Source organism: Bombina bombina, chromosome 2, assembly GCF_027579735.1.
Source record: "Bombina bombina isolate aBomBom1 chromosome 2, aBomBom1.pri, whole genome shotgun sequence".
Taxonomy (NCBI): domain Eukaryota; kingdom Metazoa; phylum Chordata; class Amphibia; order Anura; family Bombinatoridae; genus Bombina; species Bombina bombina.
Window position 1 is genome coordinate 373,054,750 of NC_069500.1, and position 25,355 is coordinate 373,080,104.

General features: G+C 42.3%; 1 protein-coding gene across 1 annotated transcript in view; it reads right to left on the minus strand.

The window, feature by feature from the left end:
• The window catches only part of DHX37 (DEAH-box helicase 37), a 324,396-nt gene that overhangs the window by 89,609 nt on the left and 209,432 nt on the right, over positions 1-25,355 (minus strand). Inside the window, exon 22 of the mRNA XM_053701847.1 lies at positions 18,891-19,063. Coding sequence (XP_053557822.1) covers positions 18,891-19,063 — 173 coding nt within the window. The remainder of the gene's footprint in view (positions 1-18,890; positions 19,064-25,355) is intronic.

Sequence of the window (25,355 nt, forward strand, 5' to 3'; positions counted from 1 at the left end):
AACACCTCCGCGTTTTGCTTAGGGAGGTATTAGCTACTCTGGATGACTGCGACCCTTTGGTGATCCCAGAGAAATTGTGTAAAATGGACAAGTACCTAGAGGTCCCTGTTTACACGGATGCGTTTCCGGTCCCTAAGAGGATTGCGGATATCGTTACTAGGGAGTGGGATAGACTAGGTGTTCCCTTTGTTCCCCCTCCTGTTTTTAAGAAAATGTTCCCCATATCTGACCCTGTGCGGGACTCGTGGCAGACGGTCCCTAAGGTGGAGGGGGCTGTTTCTTCACTTGCTAAACGCACAACCATACCAATTGAAGACAGTTGTGCTTTCAAAAACCCTATGGATAAGAAGTTAGAGGGTTTACTTAAGAAAATTTTTGTTCAACAAGGTTTTCTTCTCCAACCTATTGCCTGCATTATTCCTGTAACTACTGCAGCCGCTTTCTGGTTTGAGGCGCTGGAAGACTCGCTCCAGACGGAGACCTCATATGAGGAAATTATGGATAGAATTAAGGCTCTTAAGCTAGCTAATTCTTTTATCACTGACGCCGCTTTCCAAATAGCTAAGTTAGCGGCAAAAAATTCAGGTTTCGCCATTTTGGCGGGCAGGGCGCTATGGCTAAAGTCTTGGTCAGCCGATGTGTCGTCTAAATCCAAGCTTTTGAACATCCCTTTCAAAAGGAAAGACCCTCTTCGGGCCTGAATTGAAAGATTATTTCAGAAATCATCGGGGGAAAAGGCCATGCTCTCCCTCAGGACAAGTCCTTTAAGACAAAGAACAAAGCAAATTTTCGCTCCTTTCGTAATTTCAGGAACGGCCCCGCTTCATCCTCTCCGGCTGCAAAGCAAGAGGGTAACGCTTCACAGCCCAAGGCAACCTGGAAACCTTACCAGGGCTGGAATAAGGGGAAACAGGCCAAAAAGCCTGCAGCTGCCACCAAGACAGCATGAAGGAGTAGCCCCCGATCCGGGACCGGATCCAGTAGGGGGCAGACTCTCTCTCTTCGCTCAGGCCTGGGCAAGAGATGTACACGATCCTTGGGCGTTAGATATTGTATCCCAGGGATATCTTCTAGAATTCAAGGGTTCTCCTCCAAGGGGGAGGTTCCACATTTCTCGTCTGTCTACAGATCAGACAAAGAAAGAGGCGTTTTTACGCTGTGTAGAAGATCTACATACAATGGGAGTGATCCACCCAGTTCCAATCGTGGAACAAGGGCTGGGTTTTTACTCAAACCTGTTTGTGGTTCCCAAAAAAAAGGGAACTTTCAGACCCATCCTGGATCTAAAAATTCTAAACAGATTCCTCAGAGTCCCATCATTCAAAATGGAGACCATTCGGACAATCTTACCAATAATCCAGGAAGGTCAATATACGACTACCGTGGATCTAAAGGATGCATACCTACACATTCCTATCCACAAAGATCATCACCAGTTTCTCAGGTTCGCCTTTCTGGACAAGCATTACCAGTTTGTGGCTCTTCCTTTCGGCTTAGCCACTGCTCCCAGAATTTTCACAAAGGTGCTAGGGTCCCTTCTGGCGGTTCTAAGACCGCGGGGCATAGCAGTGGCGCCTTACCTAGACGACATCTTAATTCAGGCGCCGTCTTTCCAAAGAACCAAGTCTCACACGGAGATTGTATTGGCCTTTCTGAGGTCTCACGGGTGGAAGGTGAACATCAAAAAGAGTTCTCTTTCCCCTCTCACAAGGGTTCCCTTCCTAGGGACTCTAATAGACTCGGGAGAAATGAAAATATTTCTGACGGAGGTCAGAAAATTAAAACTCTTAACTACTTGCTGAGTTCTTCATTCCATTTCCCCGGCCATCTGTGGCTCAGTGCATGGAGACAATCGGATTAATGGTAGCGGCAATGGACATAGTCCCTTTTGCTCGAATACACCTCAGACCAACTATGCATGCTCAGACAGTGGAATGGGGATTATGCAGATTTGTCTCCTCAAATTCAGTTGGACCAGGAGACCAGAGATTCTCTTCTCTGGTGGTTGTCTCAGGATCACCTGTCTCAGGGAATATGTTTCCGCAGGCCAGAGTGGATCATTGTAACAACCGACGCCAGTCTGTTAGGCTGGGGTGCGTTCTGGGACTCCCTGAAAGCTCAGGGCTTATGGAAAAGCTTCTCCCGATAAACATTCTGGAACTGAGGGCGATATTCAACGCTCTTCAGGCATGGCCTCAACTAGCTGCGGCCAAATTAATCAGATTTCAGTCAGACAACATCACAACTGTAGCTTACGTCAATCATCAGGGGGGAACAAAGAGTTCCCTAGCGATGACGGAAGTAACCAAAATAATAAGGTGGGCGGAGGATCACTCCTGCCAGCTCTCAGCAATTCACATCCCAGGAGTAGACAATTGGGAGGCGGATTTCCTAAGTCGTCAGACTTTTCACCCGGGGGAGTGGGAACTCCACCCGGAGGTGTTTGCCCAGCTGACTCAGCTATGGGGCACTCCAGAGTTGGATCTGATGGCGTCCCGTCAGAACACCAAACTTCCTCTCTACGGGTCCAGGTCCCGGGACCCCAAGGCGGTATTGATAGATGCTCTAGCAGCGCCTTGGTCCTTCAATCTGGCTTATGTTTTTCCACCGTTTCTCCTTCTCCCTCGTCTGGTCGCCAGAATCAAGCAGGAGAAGGCTTCGGTGATTCTGATAGCGCCTGCGTGGCCACGCAGGACTTGGTATGCAGACCTAGTGGACATGTCATCTGTCCCACCATGGACACTGCCAATGAGGCAGGATCTTCTAATACAGGGTCCGTTCAAGCATCCAAATCTAGTTTCTATACATCTGACTGCTTGGAGATTGAACGCTTAATTCTATCAAAGCGTGGTTTATCTGAGTCAGTTATAGATACTCTGATTCAGGCTAGAAAGCCTGTCACCAGGAAAATCTACCATAAGATATGGCGGAAATATCTGGGTTGGTGTGAATCCAAGGGTTACTCATGGAGTAAGATTAGGATTCCCAGGATATTGTCTTTCCTCCAAGAAGGATTGGAGAAAGGATTGTCAGCTAGTTCCTTAAAGGGACAGATATCTGCTCTGTCTATCCTTTTACACAAGCGTCTGGCAGAGGTACCAGACGTTCAAGCGTTTGCTCAGGCTTTAGTCAGAATCAAGCCTGTCTATAAACCTGTGGCTCCGCCATGGAGTCTAAATCTAGTTCTTTCAGTTCTTCAAAGGGTTCCGTTTGAACCTTTACATTCCATAGACATTAAGTTGTTATCTTGGAAAGTTTTGTTTTTGGTAGCCATCTCTTCTGCTCGAAGAGTTTCAGAATTATCTGCCTTACAGTGTGATTCACCTTACCTGGTGTTCCACGCAGAAAAGGTAGTTTTGCGTACCAAGCCTGGTTTTCTTCCTAAAGTTGTTAATAACAAGAATATTAACCAGGAAATAGTTGTTCCTTCTCTGTGTCCTAATCCTTCTTCGAAGAAGGAACGTCTGTTACACAATCTTGATGTAGTTCGTGCTTTAAAGTTCTATTTACAAGCAACTAAGGATTTCAGACAAACATCCTCCTTGTTTGTTATCTATTCTGGTAAGAGGAGAGGTCAGAAAGCGACTGCTACCTCTCTTGCCTTTTGGCTGAAAAGCATCATCCGTTTGGCCTATGAGACTGCTGGCCAGCAGCCTCCTGAAACAATTACTGCTCATTCTACTAGAGCAGTGGCTTCCACATGGGCTTTCAAAAATGAGGCTTCTGTTGAACAGATTTGTAAGGCAGCGACTTGGTCTTCACTGCATACTTTTGCCAAATTTTACAAATTCAATACTTTTGCTTCTTCGGAGGCTATTTTTGGGAGAAAGGTTTTGCAAGCAGTGGTGCCTTCCGTATAAGGTACCTGTCTTGTTCCCTCCTTTCATCCGTGTCCTAAAGCTTTGGTATTGGTATCCCACAAGTAAAGGATGAATCCGTGGACTGGATACACCTTGCAAGAGAAAACAGAATTCATGCTTACCTGATAAATTACTTTCTCTTGCGGTGTATCCAGTCCACGGCCCGCCCTGGCATTTAAGTCAGGTAAAAAAATTTTTTGTTTAAACTACAGTCACCACTGCACCCTATGGTTTCTCCTTTTTCTTCCTAACCTTTGGTCGAATGACTGGGGGGTGGAGCTAGAGGGGGAGCTATATGGACAGCTCTGCTGTGTGCTCTCTTTGCCACTTCCTGTAGGGAAGGAGAATATCCCACAAGTAAAGGATGAATCCGTGGACTGGATACACCGCAAGAGAAAGTAATTTATCAGGTAAGCATAAATTCTGTTTTTATGTCTGGAGAACCAGATGGTGTTGCTATGCAATTCTGTATCTCATGTCTTGATAAACTTTAAAATGTAAAGATACATTTTTTATTTCTGAGCCTAAAGTCTCTCAGGATGCTGCTGTTCAGGCAATGCCACAGCTTTCTCCTCAACATCCCAAGCCTCTATGGCGTCACATACAGTGCCCTGCAGTTCCTCTCAGCCTCCTGGAGGAGTTTATTTGCCTGCAGAAATTTCTGCTCAGGTATCTTCTGCGGTATCTGCAGCATTATCTGTTTTTCATATGCTAAAGGGAAAATGCAACAGGAAAATTAGAGATTCCGACTGTAAGGTTTCTGCTCTACCTACTCTCCCTCATAAGTCTGATGAGGAGGATACGTCTGTCAGTGAGGGTGTATCTGATACTGAAGAAGTAAGCTTCAGATGTAAGCTTGAACACCATAGTGTACTGTTAAAGGAGGTATTGGCTATTATGGATGATTCCGATACTCCTGTCACTGTCAACCCTAAGAAATCTAGTAAACTTAATAAATACTATGATGTTCCTTCCTCTGTGGAGGCGTTTCCTGTTCCAGACCGTTTATCTCACAGGAATGGAAAAAGACAAGGATAACTTTCTCCCTGTCGCCCATCTTTTAAAAGCGTGAGGCTTATTTGAATTAGATGTATGTTCATTAAGGTCTTCAATGGTAACCTGCAGTTTCTATGGCAGAAAATCCAAGATTCTTTCCTCCACTGTGTCAAGAGCATCATCTTATTGGTACAATACCTTGTCTGAATCTATTTTGGTAGAGACTCCTTTGGAGGAGATCCAAGACAAGATTAAGGCTCTCAAACTAGCCATTTATTTTATTCTGATACTACCATGCAAGTTATTAGACTGGGAGCCAAGTTATCTGGCTTCACTGTCGTAGCCCGGCGTTGTGGCTGAAATGTTACCTTTAAGTCCAAGCTTCTGGCGCTTCATTACAAGGGTAAGATCTTGTTTGGGCCTAGTCTGGCAGAAATATTTAGGGGGAAAAGGGTCTTTTCTACAACAAGACAAGAAGAACAGTCCTAAAGGATGTCATAGTAATTTTCGTTCCTTTCATAACTTCAAAGGAAAGTCTTCCTCTTCCAAGCAGGAACTGTCCAAGTCTTCTTGGAAAACCAATCAGTCGTGGAGAAAGGGGAAACAATCACAGAAACTAGCTGCTGAGTCTAAGTCAGCATGAAGGGTCTGCCCCAGGTCCGGGATCGAATAAAGTGTGGGCAGGCTTTCTCTGTTTTGTCAAGCATGGATACGAGATGTCCCAGATCCTTGGACTGTGGACATAGTATCTCAAGGTTACAAAATAGAATTCAAAACTATCACACCCAGGGGCAGATTTCATCTCAAGATTATCTGCAGACCTGATAAAGAGAGAGGTATTCTTGAACTGTGTTCAGGACCTTTCCTCCCTGGGAGTGATAGTTCCAGTTCCAGCAAGGGAACAGGGCCTAGAATTATATTCAAATCTGTTCGTGGGTCCCAAAAAGAGAGGTAAATTTTCGACCTATTTTATACCTAAAGTGTCTTAAATTTTTCAGCGTACTGTCCTTCCAGATGGAAATCATTCGTTCCTTTGGTCCTGAAGGATGCGTATCTTCATGTTCCCATCCTCAGTGATCATCACAGGTTCTTGAGAATCGCCATTTTAGATAAACACTTTCAGTTTGTGGCTTTTCCATATGGCCTTGCCACAGCTTCCATAATCTTCTCAAAGGTTCTGGGGGCTCTCTTGGCAGTGATCAGGTCTCGGGGAATTGCAGTGGCGCTATTCCTGGACGACATAATGGTTCGGGCGTCATCTTTTCAACAAGCAAACTCTCATACAGATATCTTGTCTTTTCTACGTTCCCAAGGATGGAAAGTGAATCTGTTCCAGCTACAAGGCTGGTTTTTCTTAGGGACCATAAAAGTTTCCCTATCTATGAAAATTTTTCTGACGGAGGTCAGAAAATCCAAAATTCTCTCCTCTTGCCTCTCTCTACAGTCTACTGTTGTGCCATCAGTGGCTCAATGTATGGAGGCAATTGGTCAGATGGTCGCTTCCATGGACATCATTCCCTTTGCTCGATCCCATTTAAAAAGCTATGCAGTTATGCATGCTCAGACAATGGAACAGAGACCATTTGGATCTGTCTCAGAGGATAGATCTGGACCAGTTGACAAGAGACTCTCTCCCGTGGTGGCTTTCTCAGGAGCATCTGTCTCAGGGCACATGCTTCCGGAGAACTTCCTAGGTGATTGCGACCACCGACGCCAGCCTGATTGGCTGGGGAGCAGTCTGGGGTTCGGGAGGAGTCTGCTCTCCTCATAAACATCTTGGAGTTGAGAGCAATTGTCAATGCACTGGTAGCTTGGCCTCAGTTGTCCTTAGCCCGGTTTATCAGGTTTCAGTCGGAAAACACCACCTTAGCGGCTTACATCAACCACCAGGTAGGAACTCGGAGTTCCTTAGCCATGAAGAAGGTGGCACAGATTATTCAGTGGGCGGAAGCTCACAATTGTTGTCTGCTATCCACATTACAAGTGTGGACAACTGGGAAGTAGATTTCCTGGACAGACAGACATTTCATCCCGGGGAGTCGGCTCTCCATCCGGAGATGTTCTCCAGGTTAACCCTCAAATGGGGGGTGCCGGAGTTGGATCTTATGGTGTCTCGGCAGAATGACAAACTTCCAAGGTTCGGTTCAAGGTCATAGATATGACGGTTCCTTGGGATTTCAGTCTAGCATACCTGTTTCCTCCGTTTGCGCTCCTTCCACAAGTTATTGCTCGTATCAAACAGGAGAGAGCATTAGTATTTCTAATAGCTCCTTCATGGTGAACGCTTAGTTCTGGCTAAATGTGGATTTTCTGAGTCTGTTTGTTTGCCCTCCCTAGTCATCCCGTGTCCTCTAGCTTGGGTATTGGTTCCCACTAGTAATTGATGACATTGTGGACTCTCCATATCTTAGGAAAGAAAACAAAATTTATGCTTACCTGATAAATTTCTTTCTTTCCAGATATGGAGAGTCCACAACCCCACCCTTTATTAAGGCAGTTATTTTTTACTAAATCTCAGGCACCTCTATACCTTTGTGTTATTCCCTATTCCATTTCCCTTCGGTTGAATGACTGGGGATTATGGGTAGGGGAGTGACACTTACTAATTTGCTATGGTGCTCTTTGCCTCCTCCTGCTGGCCAGGAGTGATATTCCCACTAGTAATTAATGAAATTGTGGACTCTCCATATCCAGAAAGAAAGAAATTTATCAGGTAAGCATAAATTTAGTTTTTTTGGTTTATAAGCTTGTTGGGGTAAATTTCTGTCCACCAATAGATTTGTAGGAGTTGTCTTTATTAGCCAGTGAGCAACGGGTACTCAACAACCGTAAACACACACTTGCAATTCCAGTTAATTTCTAAATTTTAAAAAGCTTTAAACCTAAGATTTTTTTATGGTAAACACATTCTAACATTTAAATCTATGCTCTTTTAATTAAAAGACACAATAGAAAACCTAATTTATGCTTACCTGATAAATTTATTTCTCTTGTGGTGTATCCAGTCCACGGATCATCCATTACTTGTGGGATATTCTCATTCCCAACAGGAAGTTGCAAGAGGACACCCACAGCAGAGCTGTCTATATAGCTCCTCCCCTAACTGCCATATCCAGTCATTCGACCGAAAACAAGCAGAGAAAGGAGAAACCATAGGGTGCAGTGGTGACTGTAGTTTAAAATTAAAAAATACCTGCCTTAAAATGACAGGGCGGGCCGTGGACTGGATACACCGCAAGAGAAATACATTTATCAGGTAAGCATAAATTATGTTTTCTCTTGTAAGGTGTATCCAGTCCACGGATCATCCATTACTTGTGGGATACCAATACCAAAGCTAAAGTACACGGATGAAGGGACAAGGCAGGTACTTAAACGGAAGGTACCACTGCCTGTAAAACCTTTCTCCCAAAAATAGCCTCCGAAGAAGCAAAAGTATCAAATTTGTAGAATTTTGAAAAAGTATGAAGCGAAGACCAAGTCGCCGCCTTGCAAATCTGTTCAACAGAAGCCTCATTTTTAAAGGCCCATGTGGAAGCCACAGCTCTAGTAGAATGAGCTGTAATCCTTTCTGGAGGCTGCTGGCCAGCAGTCTCATAGGCTAAGCGGATTATGCTTCTTAGCCAAAAAGGAAAGAGAGGTTGCCGAAGCCTTTTGACCTCTCCTCTGTCCAGAGTAGACAACAAACAAAGCAGATGTTTGACGAAAATCTTTAGTAGCTTGTAAGTAAAACTTTAAAGCACGAACCACGTCCAGATTGTGTAATAGACGTTCCTTATTTGAAGAAGGATTAGGACACAAAGATGGAACAACAGTCTCTTGATTGATATTCTTATTAGATACCACCTTAGATAAAAACCCAGGTTTGGTATGCAGGACTACCTTATCCGCATGGAAGATCAGATAAGGAGAATCACATTGTAAAGCAGATAACTCGGAGACTCTACGAGCCGAGGAAATAGCTACATAAAACAGAACTTTCCAAGATAAAAGTTTGATATCTATGGAATGAAGAGGTTCAAACGGAACTCCTTGAAGAACCTTAAGAACCAGATTTAAGCTCCATGGCGGAGCAACAGGTTTAAACACAGGCTTGATTCTAACTAAAGCCTGACAAAATGCCTGAACGTCTGGAACATCTGCCAGACGCTTGTGCAAAAGAATAGACAGGGCACAAAATCTGTCCCTTTAAGGAACTAGCTGACAATCCTTTTTCCAAACCTTCTTGGAGAAAGGATAATATCCTGGGAATCCTGACCTTACTCCCTGGTCTCTTGATCCAGATTTAGTAGAGGGGACAAATCTTTGTAATCCCCATTCCACTGACTGAGCATGCAGAGTTGCAGCGGTCTGAGATGTAGGCGTGCAAACGACACTATGTCCATTGCCGCTACCATTAAGCTGATTACTTCCATGCACTGAGCCACCGAAGGGCGAGGAATGGAATAAAGAACACGGCAGGAATTTAGAAGTTTTGATAACCTGGACTCCGTCAGGTAAATTTTCATTTCTACAGAATCTATCAGAGTCCCTAGGAAGGAAACTCTTGTGAGGGGGGATAGAGAACTCTTTTCCTAGTTCACTTTCCACCCATGCGACCTCAGAAATGCCAACACTATGTCCGTATGAGACTTGGCAATTTGGAAGTTTGACGCCTGAATCAGGATGTCGTCTAAATAAGGGGCCACTGCTATGCCCCGCGGCCTTAGAACCGCCAGAAGCGACCCCAGAACCTTTGTAAAAATTCTTGGGGCTGTAGCTAACCCAAAGGGAAGAGCTACAAACTGGTAATGCCTGTCTAGGAAGGCAAACCTGAGAAACCGATGATGATCTTTGTGTATCAGAATGTGAAGATAAGCATCCTTTAAATCCACTGTAGTCATGTATTGACCCTCCTGGATCATAGGTATGAATGGTCTCCATCTTGAATGATGGAACTCTGAGGAATTTGTTTAAGATCTTTAGATCCAAAATTGGTCTGAAGGTTCCCTCTTTTTTGGGAAGCACAAACAGATTTGAGTAAAATCCCTGTCCCTGTTCCTCCTTTGGAACTGGATGGATCACTCCCATAACTAGGAGGTCTTGTACACAGTGTAAGAATGCCTCTCTCTTTATCTGGTTTGCAGATAATTGTGAAAGGTGAAATCTCCCTTTTGGGGGGGGAAACCTTGAAGTCCAGAAGATATCCCTGGGATATAATTTCCAACGCCCAGGGATCCTGGACATCTCTTGCCCACGCCTGGGCGAAGAGCGAAAGTCTGCCCCCTACTAGATCCGTTACCGGATAGGGGGCCGTTCCTTCATGCTGTCTTAGAGGCAGCAGCAGGCTTTTTGGCCTGCTTACCTTTGTTACAGGTCTGGTTAGGTCTCCAGACCGTCTTGGACTGAGCAAAAGTTTCCTCTTGTTTTGCATTAGAGGAAGTTGATGCCGCATTTGCCTTGAAGTTTCGAAAGGCATGAAAATTAGACTGTCTGGCCCTTGATTTGGACCTATCCTGAGGAAGGGCATGACCTTTTCCTCCAGTGATATCAGCAATAATCTCCTTCAAACCAGGCCCGAATAGGGTCTGCCCCTTGAAGGGAATGTTAAGCAGCTGACCATGATTTAAGCCATAGCGCTCTGTGCGCCTGGATAGCAAAACCAGAATTCTTAGCCGTTAGTTTAGTCAAATGAACAATGGCTTCAGAAACAAAAGAATTGGCTAGCTTAAGTGCTCTAAGCTTGTCAAGTATGTCATCCAATGGAGTCGCTACCTGTAAAGCCTCTTCCAGAGACTCAAACCAGAACGCCGCAGCTGCAGTGACAGGAGCAATGCATGCAAGGGGCTGTAGGATAAAACCTTGTTGAATAAACATTTTCTTAAGGTAACCCTCAAACTTTTTATCCATTAGATCTAAGAAAGCACAACTGTCCTCGACAGGGATAGTAGTACGCTTTGCTAGAGTAGAAACTGCTCCCTCCACCTTAGGAACTGTCTGCCATAAGTCCCGTGTGGTGGCGTCTATTGGAAACATTTTTCTAAAAATGGGAGGGGGAGAGAACGGCACACCTGGTCTATCCCATTACTTAGTAATAATTTCTGTAAACCTTTTAAGTATTGGAAAAACATCAGTGCACACCGGCACTGCATAGTATTTATCCAGTCTACACAATTTCTCTGGCACTGCAATTGTATCACAGTCATTCAGAGCAGCTAAAACCTCCCTGTGTAACACGCGGAGGTGTTCAAGCTTAAATTTAAATGTAGAGATATCAGATTCAGGTTGCATCATCCCTGAGTCAGAAACATCACCCACAGAAAGAAGCTCTTCTTCAGCTTCTGCATATTGTGAGGTAGTATCAGACATAGCTCTTAAAGCGTCAGTATGCTCTGTATTTCGTCTAACTCCAGAGCCATCTCGCTTTCCTCTAAATTCAGGTAGTCTGGCTAATACCGCTGACAGTGTATTATCCATGACTGCCGCCATGTCTTGTAAAGTAAATGCTATGGGCGCCCTAGATGTACTTGGCGCCATTTGAGCGCGAGTCCCTTAAGCTGGAGTCAAAGGGTCTGACACGTGGGGCGAGTTAGTCCATAACTTCCCCCTCGTCAGATTCCTCTGGTGATAAATTTTTTAAAGACAGAATATGATCTTTATTGCTTAAAGTGAAATCAGTACATTTGGTACACATTCTAAGAGGGGGTTCCACAATGGCTTTTAAAACATAATGAACAAGGAGTTTCCTCTATGTCAGGCATGTTTGTACAGACTAGCAATTAGACTAGCAAGCTTGGAAAACACTTTAAATCAAGTTAACAAGCAAATATAAGAAACGGTACTGTGCCTTTAAGAGAAACAAATTGTCAGAATTTGAAAAACAGTGAAAAAAGGCAGTAAATAAAACTAAAATTTTACAGTGTGTATAATAAGCTAACAGAGCATTGCACCCACTTGCAAATGGATGATTAACCCCTTAGTTCAAAAAACGGATAAAAAAAACGATAGACGTTTTTTAACAGTCACACCAAACTGCCACAGCTTTTCTGTGGGCCTACCTTCCCCAACAAACGATTTTGGAAAGCCTAAGAGCCCTCTAGAGATGTCCTATAGCATTCATGGGACTCCTGGAGGAAGCTGGATGTCTCAGTCTGTAAAAGTTACAGCACAAAAAAAGCGCTAAATTAGGCCCCTCCCACTCATAGTAACACAGTGGAAGGCCTCAGGAAACTGTTTCTAGGCACATTTAAGCCAGCCATGTGGAAAAAACTAGGCCCCAATAAAGTTTTATCACCAAAGTATATATATAAAAATGTTTAAACATGCCAGCAAACGTTTTATATTGTAAATATAAAAGAGTATTACCTCAGAAAGTAAGCATGATACCAGTCGCTATTAAATCACTGTATTCAGGCTTACCTTACATAAATTTGGTATCAGCAGCATTTTCTAGCATTTCACATCTTCTAGAAAAAAACATAATTTATGCTTACCTGATAAATTCCTTTCTCCTGTAGTGTGGTCAGTCCACGGGTCATCATTACTTCTGGGATATTAACTCCTCCCCAACAGGAAGTGCAAGAGGATCACCCAGCAGAGCTGCTATATAGCTCCTCCCCTCTACGTCACACCCAGTCATTCGACCGAGAACCAACGAGAAAGGAGAAGCTAAAGGGTGCAGTGGTGACTAGAGTATAATTTAAAAATTTAGACCTGCCATAAAAAACAGGGCGGGCCGTGGACTGACCACACTACAGGAGAAAGGAATTTATCAGGTAAGCATAAATTATGTTTTCTCCTGTTAAGTGTGGTCAGTCCACGGGTCATCATTACTTCTGGGATACCAATACCAAAGCTAAAGTACACGGATGACGGGAGGGACAGGCAGGATCTTTATACGGAAGGAACCACTGCCTGAAGAACCTTTCTCCCAAAAACAGCCTCCGAAGAAGCAAAAGTGTCAAATTTGTAAAATTTGGAAAAAGTATGAAGAGAAGACCAAGTTGCAGCCTTGCAAATCTGTTCAACAGAGGCCTCATTCTTAAAGGCCCAAGTGGAAGCCACAGCTCTAGTAGAATGAGCTGTAATTCTCTCAGGAGGCTGCTGTCTAGCAGTCTCATAAGCTAAACGTATTATGCTACGAAGCCAAAAAGAGAGAGAGGTAGCAGAAGCTTTTTGACCTCTCCTCTGACCAGAATAAACGACAAACAGGGAAGACGTTTGTCGAAAATCTTTAGTTGCCTGTAAATAAAATTTCAGGGCACGGACTACATCTAGATTGTGTAGAAGACGTTCCTTCTTTGAAGAAGGATTAGGACACAAAGATGGAACAACAATCTCTTGATTGATATTCCTGTTAGTGACCACCTTAGGTAAGAACCCAGGTTTAGTACGCAGAACTACCTTGTCTGAATGAAAAATCAGATAAGGAGAATCACAATGTAAGGCAGATAACTCAGAGACTCTTCGAGCCGAGGAAATAGCCATTAAAAACAGAACTTTCCAAGATAACAATTTGATATCAATGGAATGAAGGGGTTCAAACGGAACACCCTGTAAAACGTTAAGAACTAAGTTTAAACTCCATGGTGGAGCAACAGTTTTAAACACAGGCTTAATCCTGGCCAAAGCCTGACAAAAAGCCTGAACGTCTGGAACTTCTGACAGACGTTTGTGTAAAAGAATGGACAGAGCTGAGATCTGTCCCTTTAAAGAACTAGCGGATAAACCCTTTTCTAAACCTTCTTGTAGAAAAGACAATATCCTAGGAATCCTAACCTTACTCCATGAGTAACTCTTGGATTCGCACCAATATAAGTATTTACACCATATTTTATGGTAAATCTTTCTGGTAACAGGCTTCCTAGCCTGTATTAAGGTATTAATTACTGACTCAGAAAATCCACGTTTTGATAAAATCAAGCGTTCAATTTCCAAGCAGTCAGCTTCAGAGAAATTAGATTTTGATGTTTGAAGGGACCCTGGATCAGAAGGTCCTGTCTCAGCGGCAGAGACCAAGGTGGACAGGATGACATGTCCACTAGATCTGCATACCAAGTCCTGCGTGGCCACGCGGGCGCTATTAGAATCACTGATGCTCTCTCCTGTTTGATTCTGGCAATCAAACGAGGAAGCATCGGGAAGGGTGGAAACACATAAGCCATCCCGAAGGTCCAAGGTGCTGTCAAAGCATCTACCAGGACCGCTCCCGGATCCCTGGATCTGGACCCGTAACAAGGAAGCTTGGCATTCTGTCGAGACGCCATGAGATCTATCTCTGGTTTGCCCCAACGTCAAAGTATTTGGGCAAAGACCTCCGGATGAAGTTCCCACTCCCCCGGATGAAAAGTCTGACGACTTAGGAAATCCGCCTCCCAGTTCTCCACTCCCGGGATGTGGATTGCTAACAGGTGGCAAGAGTGAGACTCTGCCCAGCGAATTATCTTTGATACTTCCATCATCGCTAGGGAGCTTCTCGTCCCTCCTTGATGGTTGATGTAAGCTACAGTCGTGATGTTGTCCGACTGAAACCTGATGAACCCCCGAGTTGTTAACTGGGGCCAAGCCAGAAGGGCATTGAGAACTGCTCTCAATTCCAGAATGTTTATTGGCAGGAGACTCTCCTCCTGAGTCCATGATCCCTGAGCCTTCAGAGAATTCCAGACAGCGCCCCAACCTAGTAGGCTGGCGTCTGTTGTTACAATTGTCCAATCTGGCCTGCTGAATGGCATCCCCCTGGACAGATGTGGCCGAGAAAGCCACCATAGAAGAGAATTTCTGGTCTCTTGATCCAGATTCAGAGTAGGGGACAAATCTGAGTAATCCCCATTCCACTGACTTAGCATGCACAATTGCAGCGGTCTGAGATGTAGGCGTGCAAAGGGTACTATGTCCATTGCCGCTACCATTAAGCCGATCACCTCCATGCATTGAGCCACTGACGGGTGTTGAATGGAATGAAGGACACGGCAAGCATTTTGAAGCTTTGTTAACCTGTCTTCTGTCAGGTAGATCTTAATTTCTACAGAATCTATAAGAGTCCCCAAGAAGGGAACTCTTGTGAGTGGAAAGAGAGAACTCTTCTTTTCGTTCACCTTCCATCCATGCGACCTTAGAAATGCCAGTACTAACTCTGTATGAGACTTGGCAGTTTGAAAGCTTGAAGCTTGTATCAGAATGTCGTCTAGGTACGGAGCTACCGAAATTCCTCGCGGTCTTAGTACCGCCAGAAGAGCACCCAGAACCTTTGTGAAGATTCTTGGAGCCGTAGCCAATCCGAATGGAAGAGCTACAAACTGGTAATGCCTGTCTAGGAAGGCAAACCTCAGATACCGGTAATGATCTTTGTGAATCGGTATGTGAAGGTAAGCATCCTTTAAATCCACTGTGGTCATGTACTGACCCTTTTGGATCATGGGTAGGATTGTCCGAATAGTTTCCATTTTGAACGATGGAACTCTTAGGAATTTGTTTAGGATCTTTAAATCCAAGATTGGTCTGAAGGTTCCCTCTTTCTTGGGAACCACAAACAGATTTGAGTAAAACCCCTGTCCGTGTTCCGACCGTGGAACCGGATGGATCACTCCCATTAGTAAAAGATCTTGTACACAGCGTAGAAACGCCTCTTTCTTTATTTGGTCTGTTGACAACCTTGACAGATGAAATCTCCCTTTTGGGGGAGAGGATTTGAAGTCCAGAAGATATCCCTGAGATATGATCTCTAACGCCCAGGGATCCTGGACATCTCTTGCCCAAGCCTGGGCGAAGAGAGAAAGTCTGCCCCCCACTAGATCCGTTCCCGGATCGGGGGCCCTCAATTCATGCTGTCTTAGGGGCAGCAGCAGGTTTTCTGGCCTGCTTGCCCTTGTTCCAGGACTGGTTAGGTCTCCAGCCTTGTCTGTAGCGAGCAACAGCTCCTTCCTGTTTTGGTGCAGAGGAAGTTGATGCTGCTCCTGCCTTGAAATTACGAAAGGAACGAAAATTAGATTGTCTAGCCTTAGGTTTGGCTCTGTCTTGAGGCAGGGCATGGCCTTTACCTCCTGTAATGTCAGCGATAATTTCTTTCAAACCGGGCCCGAATAAGGACTGCCCTTTGAAAGGTATGTTAAGTAATTTAGATTTAGAAGTAACGTCAGCTGACCAGGATTTTAGCCACAGTGCTCTGCGTGCCTGAATGGCGAATACGGAATTCTTAGCCGTAAGTTTGGTTAAATGTACTACGGCATCTGAAACAAATGAATTAGCTAGCTTAAGTGTTTTAAGCTTGTTTGAAATCTCATCTATAGTTATTGAGTCAAGAGTCTCTTCCAGGGACTCGGACCAAAAAGCGGCCGCGGCCGTGACAGACGCAATACATGCAAGGGGTTGCAATATAAAACCTTGTTGAACAAACATTTTCTTAAGGTAACCCTCTAATTTTTTATCCATTGGATCTGAAAAGGCACAGCTATCCTCCACCGGGATAGTGGTACGCTTAGCCAGAGTAGAAACCTCTCCCTCCACCTTAGGGACCGTCTGCCATAAGTCCCGTGTGGTGGCGTCTATTGGAAACATTTTTCTAAATACAGGAGGGGGGGGAAAAGGGTACACCGGGCCTATCCCACTCCTTAGTAATTATCTCTGTAAGCCTCTTAGGTATAGGAAATACGTCAGTACTCGCCGGTACCGCATAGTATCTATCCAACCTACATAATTTCTCTGGGATTGCAACGGTGTTACAATCATTCAGAGCTGCTAATACCTCCCCTAACAGTACACGGAGGTTTTCGAGCTTAAACTTAAAATTAGAAATGTCTGAATCCACTCTATTGGGATCAGAACCGTCACCTGCAGATTGAAGCTCTCCGTCCTCATGTTCTGTATACTGTGACGCAGTATCAGACATGGCCCTATTATTAACATCGCACTCTGTTCTCATCCCAGAGTGATCACGCTTACCTCTAAGTTCTGGTAATTTAGACAAAACTTCAGTCATAACATTAGCCATGTCCTGTAATGTGATTTGTAATGGCCGCCCTGATGTACTCGGCGCTACAATATCACGCACCTCCCGAGCGGGAGATGCAGGTACTGACACGTGAGGCGAGTTAGTCGGCATAACTCTCCCCTCGTTGTTTGGTGAATGATGTTCAATTTGTACAGATTGACTTTTATTTAAAGTAGCATCAATGCAATTAGTACACAAATTTCTATTGGGCTCCACTTTGGCTTTAGCACATATAGCACAGAGATATTCCTCTGAGTCAGACATGTTTAACACACTAGCAATTAAACCAGCAAACTTGGAAATACTTTTCAAGTCAATTTACAAATAATATGAAAAACGTACTGTGCCTTTAAGAAGCACAGAAAAAAAGTTATGACAGTTGAGTAACAATAAACCGGAGAAACTATAACATCAAATTCTTTCCGGTAAAAACACAATTTTAGCAAAGGATTGCCCCCATTAGTAATGGATAACTAACCCTGAATAGCAGAAAAAATGTACAGAATATAAACGTTTTTAATCACAGTCAAAGCACAATCTCACAGGTCTGCTGTGAGTGATTACCTCCCTCAAAATAACTTTTGAAGACCCTTGAGCTCTGTAGAGACTAACCGGATCATGCAGGGAAGAAAAAAAGACTTATGACTGAATTTTCTGATGCGTAGCAAAAGCGCCAAAATAGGCCCCTCCCCCTCACACACAACAGTGAGGGAGATCAGTAAACTGCCTTAAATTAAACAAAACAACCGCCAAGTGGAAAAACAGTGCCCAAAACAATTTTTCACCCAGTACCTCAGATAATTAAACGATTAACATGCCAGCAAAACGTTTAACATCAAATAAATGAAATGTCATTAGAAAGCCTGTTGCTAGTCGTTCCCACTGCAAGTTAGGCTAAAAGTTTTATGCATACAGTATTATCCCAGTGAAGTGCCATTCCCCAGAATACTGAAGTGTAAATATACATACATGACAGCCTGATACCAGTTGCTACTACTGCATTTAAGGCTGAACTTACATTATATCGGTATTGGCAGTATTTTCTCAGTCAATTCCATTCCTCAGAAAATAATATGCTGCTACATACCTCTTTGCAGGTTAACCTGCCCGCTGTCCCCTGATCTGAAGTTTACCTCACTCCTCAGATGGCCGAGAACAGCAAGATGATCTTAACTACGCCGGCTAAAATCATACAAAAACTCAGGTAGATTCTTCTTCAAATTCTACCTAAGAGGGAACAACACACTCCGGTGCTGTTTTAAAATAACAAACTTTTGATTGAAGATATAAAAACTAAGTATAATCACCACAGTCCTCTCACACATCCTATCTATTAGTTGGGTGCAAGAGAATGACTGGGTGTGACGTAGAGGGGAGGAGCTATATAGCAGCTCCGCTGGGTGATCCTCTTGCACTTCCTGTTGGGGAGGAGTTAATATCCCAGAAGTAATGATGACCCGTGGACTGACCACACTTAACAGGAGAAATCTTAACATACCTCATAGCAGGATAACCTGCACGCCATTCCCCCGCTGAAGTTATCTCTCTCTTCAGTCATGTGTGAAAACAGCAATGGATCTTAGTTACAACCTGCTAAGATCATAGAAATCACAGGCAGATTCTTCTATTTTTCTGCCTGGAACAAAATAGTACAACTCCGGTACCATTTAAAAATAATAAACTTTTGATTGAAGCAAAATAACAGCTACATTTCACCACTTTCTCTCTTACTACCTCCATGCTTGTTGAGAGTTGCAAGAGAATGACTGGATATGGCAGTTAGGGGAAGAGCTATATAGACAGCTCTGCTGTGGGTGTCCTCTTGCAACTTCCTGTTGGGAATGAGAATATCCCACAAGTAATGGCTGATCCGTGGACTGGATACACCTTACAAGAGAAATAGCTTTTTCTTTAATGGATCAAACTACTTGTTAACATTAGTAGAAGGGTCTGTTCTCGTGCTATTTTACAACACTTGAGATCACAGTAAAAATCTACTGAAAGAATAAATTCAACCATGAAAGTCATGATTACCCCCCAGAAAGCAACAAAACAAGTAAAATACTGACCTTGTAGGCATTTTTCCATTTCTCATCAAGAAGTTCTTCTGGGCGTATCCTTCTAGCTATGTGATCCCCTAATCCGGACATGACAATTTGTCTTAAATAGGTCACCTGGCTTTCCGTGGGAGGGTTCATTTTGGGGTCAAGATAAAGTTGGACACCAGAACACAGTGAATTCACTAGATACACAAGGAAAAAGAAATTAAGAAAAAAAAGTTAACCATTTATTAAGTCACCAATAAGAAGCACTTCTTGTTAAAAGAAAATGAATGTCAAAATTAAAAGGACCATTAAATACAATAGTTTTGCATAATAAACAAATGCATCATAACAGGAAAATGCAATAGGAATTACTCTGAATTTCAAATCTAGATATTGTTTTGGAAAAATATGAAAAACTTTTCTTCCATTTCTCTTCCCCCTGTATCATGTAACAACCATCAACAAATCATAGACATATGTATATCCTGTGTACTCTTGCTCAAAAGGCACTGGTGCCTTACAAAATGTGCATATAAAAAAAATTGATGGAAATAAAATTGATTTTTTTTTTATATAATTTTTCTCTTCTCTCTGAATTAGGAAAGTTTAATTTTGAATTTAATGTCCCTCAAAACTTCACAGTTAAAAGGCTACTGAACTCAAATTTTTTCTTCCGTGATTCAGATAGAGCATGCATTTTTAAGCAACTTTCTAATTTACTCCTATTATCAATTTTTCTTCATTCTCTTGCTATCTTTATTTGAAAAAGAAAGTCCAGAAACAGCACTTGTTTATTGGTGGATTAATTTATCCACCAATCAGCAAGAACAACCCAGGTTGTTCACCAAAAATGGTCCGGCATCTAAACTTACATTTTTCCTTTTCAAATAAAAATACTAAGAGAATGAAGACCATTTGATAATAGGAGTAAATTATAAAGTTGCTTAAAATTGCATGCTCTATCTGAATCACAAAAGAAAAAATGTGGGTTCAATGTCCCTTTAAGCCAGAGAATGCAACTTTTAGAGACTTTTCAATTTACTTTTATTATCAAATTTAATTTGTTATTCTGGTATTCTTTGTTGAAAAGCTTACCTAGGCTCAGGAACCGCAATGTACTACAGGGAACTGTGGTGACATTTTATCACTGGAATATTAAAATATAGCTCACAGATTTTATACCTGGCAATTCACATAGCTGGTCTTAAAATTGAATATACAAGTAGTTCTTTGGCTTAGTGTCTGTCTAAGAAGTAGGACACTCCCAATAGCCTTTAAGTGGCATTTGATAAACCACTCCCTATTGGATTGGGGTACAAAAACTGGAACACTCTATCTCTCTCTCTTCTTATCTTGTGCATGCTGAAAAAGATGGCTGATGGTGGACACACTGAAGAATGTGGCTAAGTATATTTTAGCAGTGTTGGACTAACTGGGGTTATTGTAGTAAAGTTGCCCTGTCTTAAAATTTGGACTGTTTTGCTGTAAAATAGATGTGTATATATACCTGTGAATATTTCTCTTATTATTAACATATATTGATTCCAAATAAACTGTTTGGAAACAATGGAGACCCTCTCATAGAGTTTATTTCACAACTTACCTGTATTGGTTTAGTGGTTTACTAAAGTAAAAATATTTTAAATTAATTAATAACCACAGGAACTATCTCATGATTGGAAGCTACACACATATGCCTCTTGTCAATGGCTAACCAGATGTGTTCTGCTAGCTCCCAGTAGTGCATTGCTATTGTGGAACTTACTTTGCAGGGGTTAGCACATAGGTATATGGAAGCAGTAGAACAATAATAAAATGCTCTACCACAGAGTATTTCGTTTTGGCCTTTTTTACTACCGCAGTCTAGGTCACTTGAAAACCAATTTTGGCCTCTTTGGTAATCTTTTCCCAGTGTTAAATAAATAAAGTGAATATAGCAATAAAGCGAGTCACACTAATTTTTTTGTTTCCCAATGCATATAAAAGTTATATTTACACTATACTTTAGTCTATTATGTGTGCAAAAGCATTATGGCAAAATATCCCATCTCTATTCAGTTCAATGTATAGCAGAAAATAGGAAACACATAGGTAAGAAAGACAAAGCAGAGTCTGTAGAGGTGTCATTAGAACTGGCGGGGCCGATAGACCACCATCGTGCCAAAAGCTGCTTGCGAGGAAGCAAAAAACATCAAAGTGATGAAATTTGGGGGGGGGGGGGAGTACACAGAGAAGACCATGTTGCAGCTTTGCAAATCTGCTCCAAAGATACATCATTTTTAAAAGCTTACGAAGTTGCAACTGCTATTAAAGAATGAGCTGTGATATGTTTAGGAGGAGACTTTCACACTACCAAGAAAGCTTTGTGAATCACTTATTTAATCCAAGAGACCAACGCTAACACAGTAGCATTCTGTCCCTTACGAATCCCAGTGTAGTGAATAAACAAACTAGAAGATTGTCTGAATTCTTTAGTAGCTTGAAGATAGAACTTTAAAGCTCTGAACATCAATATTATGAAATAGTCGCTCCTTAGAGATAGCAGGATTTGTACACAAAGGAACAACAACAATTTCCTGACTGATATTTTCCAAAGAATCCTTAGGAAGAAAAATGAAGTACAGCCTTATCCTTGTGAATAATTAGAAATGGAGAATCATAGAGTAAGGCTGAAAACTTAAACTCCTAGCTAAGGATATTGTCAACATGAAATTCACTTTCCAAGATGAAAGCTTGATATCAGTGGAATGCAGCGGTTCAAAAGGAGGACCTTGTAATACCAAAATAACTAAATTCCAAGTGGAGAAATAGATCTCACAACTGACCTTATTCTAAACGTCTGGACAAAACTAACTTTCTATGAAAGAGAACAGAATCATTTTAGGGAGCTAGCGAACAAACCCTTGTCAAGGCCATCTTGTAGAAACTGAAGAATTCCTAGGAATCCAGAAGAAATACTAAAAACATCCTCCGGAAATACACGATTCAAAATATGTCCGTCAAATATTAAATAAATTCTTAGTGCAACAGTTTTTTTGGTTTGAATCAGATTGTCGATAACTGAATCAGTGAAACCTCTGTTTAAAAACTAGGTGTTCTAACCCCATGCCGTAAAACTTAGAGAATTGAAATCCTGATGGAAAAAAGGGCCCTTAAGACAACTGATCTTGTCTTAGAGGAAGAAGCCATGGTGGAGAAGACGTATGAATTAAATGCACATGCTGGAGCAACCAAGATTACCAAAAACTGACTCCTGATTGATTTGAGCAATTACCCTTCAAAAAGTTAAAGAAAAAATGTACACTAGATAAATAATCCATGGACACATCAAGGCATTCATCATTTCAGCCTTTGGATCTCTTGATCTTGCACAATGCATTGGAAGATTGTGAATTAAATTGGAGGCCATCAGATATGTTTGGAAAACCCCATTTGATTACTTATTGATCAAATATGTCCTGATGAAGATACCACTCTCCTGGCTGGGCAGACTTACAGCTGACATAATCCACTTCCAATTGTTCACTCCTGGAATGTGAGCAGGAATGTGAACTGCTGACAGGGGACATTGATTCCTCTCTGCCCAATAAATAATTCTTGACACCTGCATAGCCTGGGGACTGTGGGCACCCCCTTGATATATGAATGCCACCACTGTTATTGTCAGACTGGCAATGGATAAACCCTTCATGTTTTAAGAGGAGCCAGGACAGAAAAGCCAGAAGAATCGCTCAGAGAGTTCCAGAATCTTGATTGGTAACCTCATCTGCAAAGGGGAACAAACTCCATGCGCTGCTCAAGAATTCCAGACCACGCCCAAGCCTGAAAGAATGTCATCCATTGTCACAATAGCCCAAAATGTGTGAAGAATGGACGGCCGAAGGGTCAAAGTAGGACCTTGAATTTACCAAGAAAGATTGTCTGACAGACAAGTCCAAAGCAATCTGCTGTTCCAATTGCAAAAACATTCTTTGACAACTGATTGAGCTTAGATAGTTAAAGGGGTTGCAAGTTTAAGTGTGCAAACGTAACAGCGTCTGAAGCCGCAACCGTAAGACCCACTACCTCAATGCATAGAGCTACTAATGGAAATTAAGCACATTGCAGGGACAGACCCAACTTCTGAAGACACATTAGGACAGAATCTATGAGGACTCCTAGAAAGGACACCATTGTAGCTGGAGATAGAGTTCTTGGAAACATTGATTCTCCAACTGTAGTCTTGGAGGAAAGATAGAACCTTTGGGTATGAGCAAAAGCTAGAGGCATGAAATGAGCCTGCACTAGGATAACATACAGATAAGGGGCAATTTAGACCCCCTGAGAACCAGCAACAATGCTCCTAGCACCTTTAAAAAGATAAGAGGAACAGCATACAGAACAAACAGAAGGACAACTGATATAGTTTGTGTAGGAATAAAAACCTTAGTATTTGATGGTCATCCTTGTGGATAGAGATGTGCAGGTATGCATCCTTAAGGTCCTTTAAAAAGGCCTGACCCTGTTTGATTAAAGGTAAAAGTGTGCTGTTTCCATCTTGAACATAGGTACCCTTAGGATCTTATTGTTCTGAAAGTCCTTTCTTTTTTTTCAGAAAAATCTAAGAGGTGGAGAATTAGGAGATAGGAATTATAGCATTTACTAATTTAGAGCACATTAGATCAATATCATCTGATCTACAAGGTATAAGGAAACAGAGAGAATGAAAGTTTGGTCTTATTTAATCACTACGCACTTAGAATAATTATTGAAGAAATCTCAATCGTTCTATTATTTGATAAAGCTATATGAAATATTTGAAATACGATAAATTGTTAAAAAGAGATTTTAAATAAAGTCCTTTCCTTCTTAGGTATAAAAACCTAACCTAGTTCTGAAACAGGCACAGGAACAAACACTGCCATGTCCGCCAGATCCTGGACACATTAGAAAAACAGAGTTACAATCGCAAGATTTCAGGATAAAGCAATTAGCCATAGCTGTATTTGTACTTTCAACCTTTAGCTTTCAAGTCAACTTGGCTAACCCCTAAGCCTTCATGGGACGTTTCCCAAAGGGAATCCAGGTCTGCTGTTCAATTTGTTGGACCCTGCTTCTAAAAGAAGGAAAACTCCTAATCTCTTGAAGGACAAAAGGAATAAACATCCCAAAGAGCAAAAAAACAAAATGTATGCTTACCTGATACATTTCTTTCTTTCCGGACATGGAGAGTACATAACGTCATTCCAAATACTAGTGGGATCTTCAATTCCTGGCCAGAAGGAGGAGGCAAAGAGCACCCTAGCAAAGCTGTTAAGTGTAACTTCCCTTACCCATAATTCCCAGTCATTCAGCCAAAGGAAAATGGAAAAAGACGAAAAACTGCCGAATTATAATTAAAAAGAGGGTGGGTTCATGAACTATCCATGCCCGGAAAGAAAGACATTTATCAGGTAAGCATACATTTTGTTTTCTTTCCAATGGCAAGGAGAGTCCACAACTTCATTCCAATTACTAGTGGGAACCAATAACCAAGCTAGAGGACACAGAATGAAAAGGGAGGGAGAACAAGGCAGGAGGACCTAAACCGAAGGCACCACTGCTTGAAGAACCTTTCTCCCAAGAGGCCTCAGCCGAGGCAAAAGTTTCAAATTTGTAGAATTTGGAAAAAGTATGCAAAGAGGACCATGTTGCCTCCTTGCAAATCTGTCCAACAGAAGCTTAATTTTTGAAAACCCAAGATGAGGAGGAAACCGCCCTAGTGGAATGAGCCGTAATTCTCTCAGGAGGCTGCTGTCCAGCTGTCTCATAAGCAAAATTAATCATACTTCTTAACCAAAGGGAAAGGGTAGTAGAAGTGGCCTTCTGACCCTTACTCTTTTTAGAGAAAACAATAAACAGGGCAGAAGATTGCCGAAAAGCTTTAGTAGCTTGTAGGTAAAATTTTAGAGCACGCACAACATTTAAGTTATGCAAAAGACTTTCCTTATGGAAGAAGGGTTAGGACAAAAAGGAACAACAATTTCCTGATTAATGTTTCTGTCCGACCTTAGGGAGAAACCACAATTTAGTATGAAGGACTGCCTTATCTGCATGAAAAATAATGTACGGGGAATCACACTGCAGAGCTGAAAGCTCAGAAACTTTGCGAGCGGAAGAAATAGCAAGGAGAAACAAAAACTTCCAAGATAATTTAAGAACTAGGTTAAGGCTCCAAGGAGGAGCAACAGGTTTAAACACAGGCCTGATTCTGATCAAGGCCTGGACAAAAGCTTGAATATCTGGTAAATCTGCCGGACGTTCAATGTGCAAAACAATAGACAGAGCAGAAATCTGACCCTTCAGAGTACTGACAAACCTTTCTCCAGGCCATCCTGAAGAAAAGATAAAATTCGGGGAATCCTCACACAGCTCCAGGAGAAACACTTAGATTCACACCAAAAAAGGTATTTATGCCACACCTTATGGTAAATCCTGCGAGTAACAGGTTTACGAGCCTGAAGCATAGTA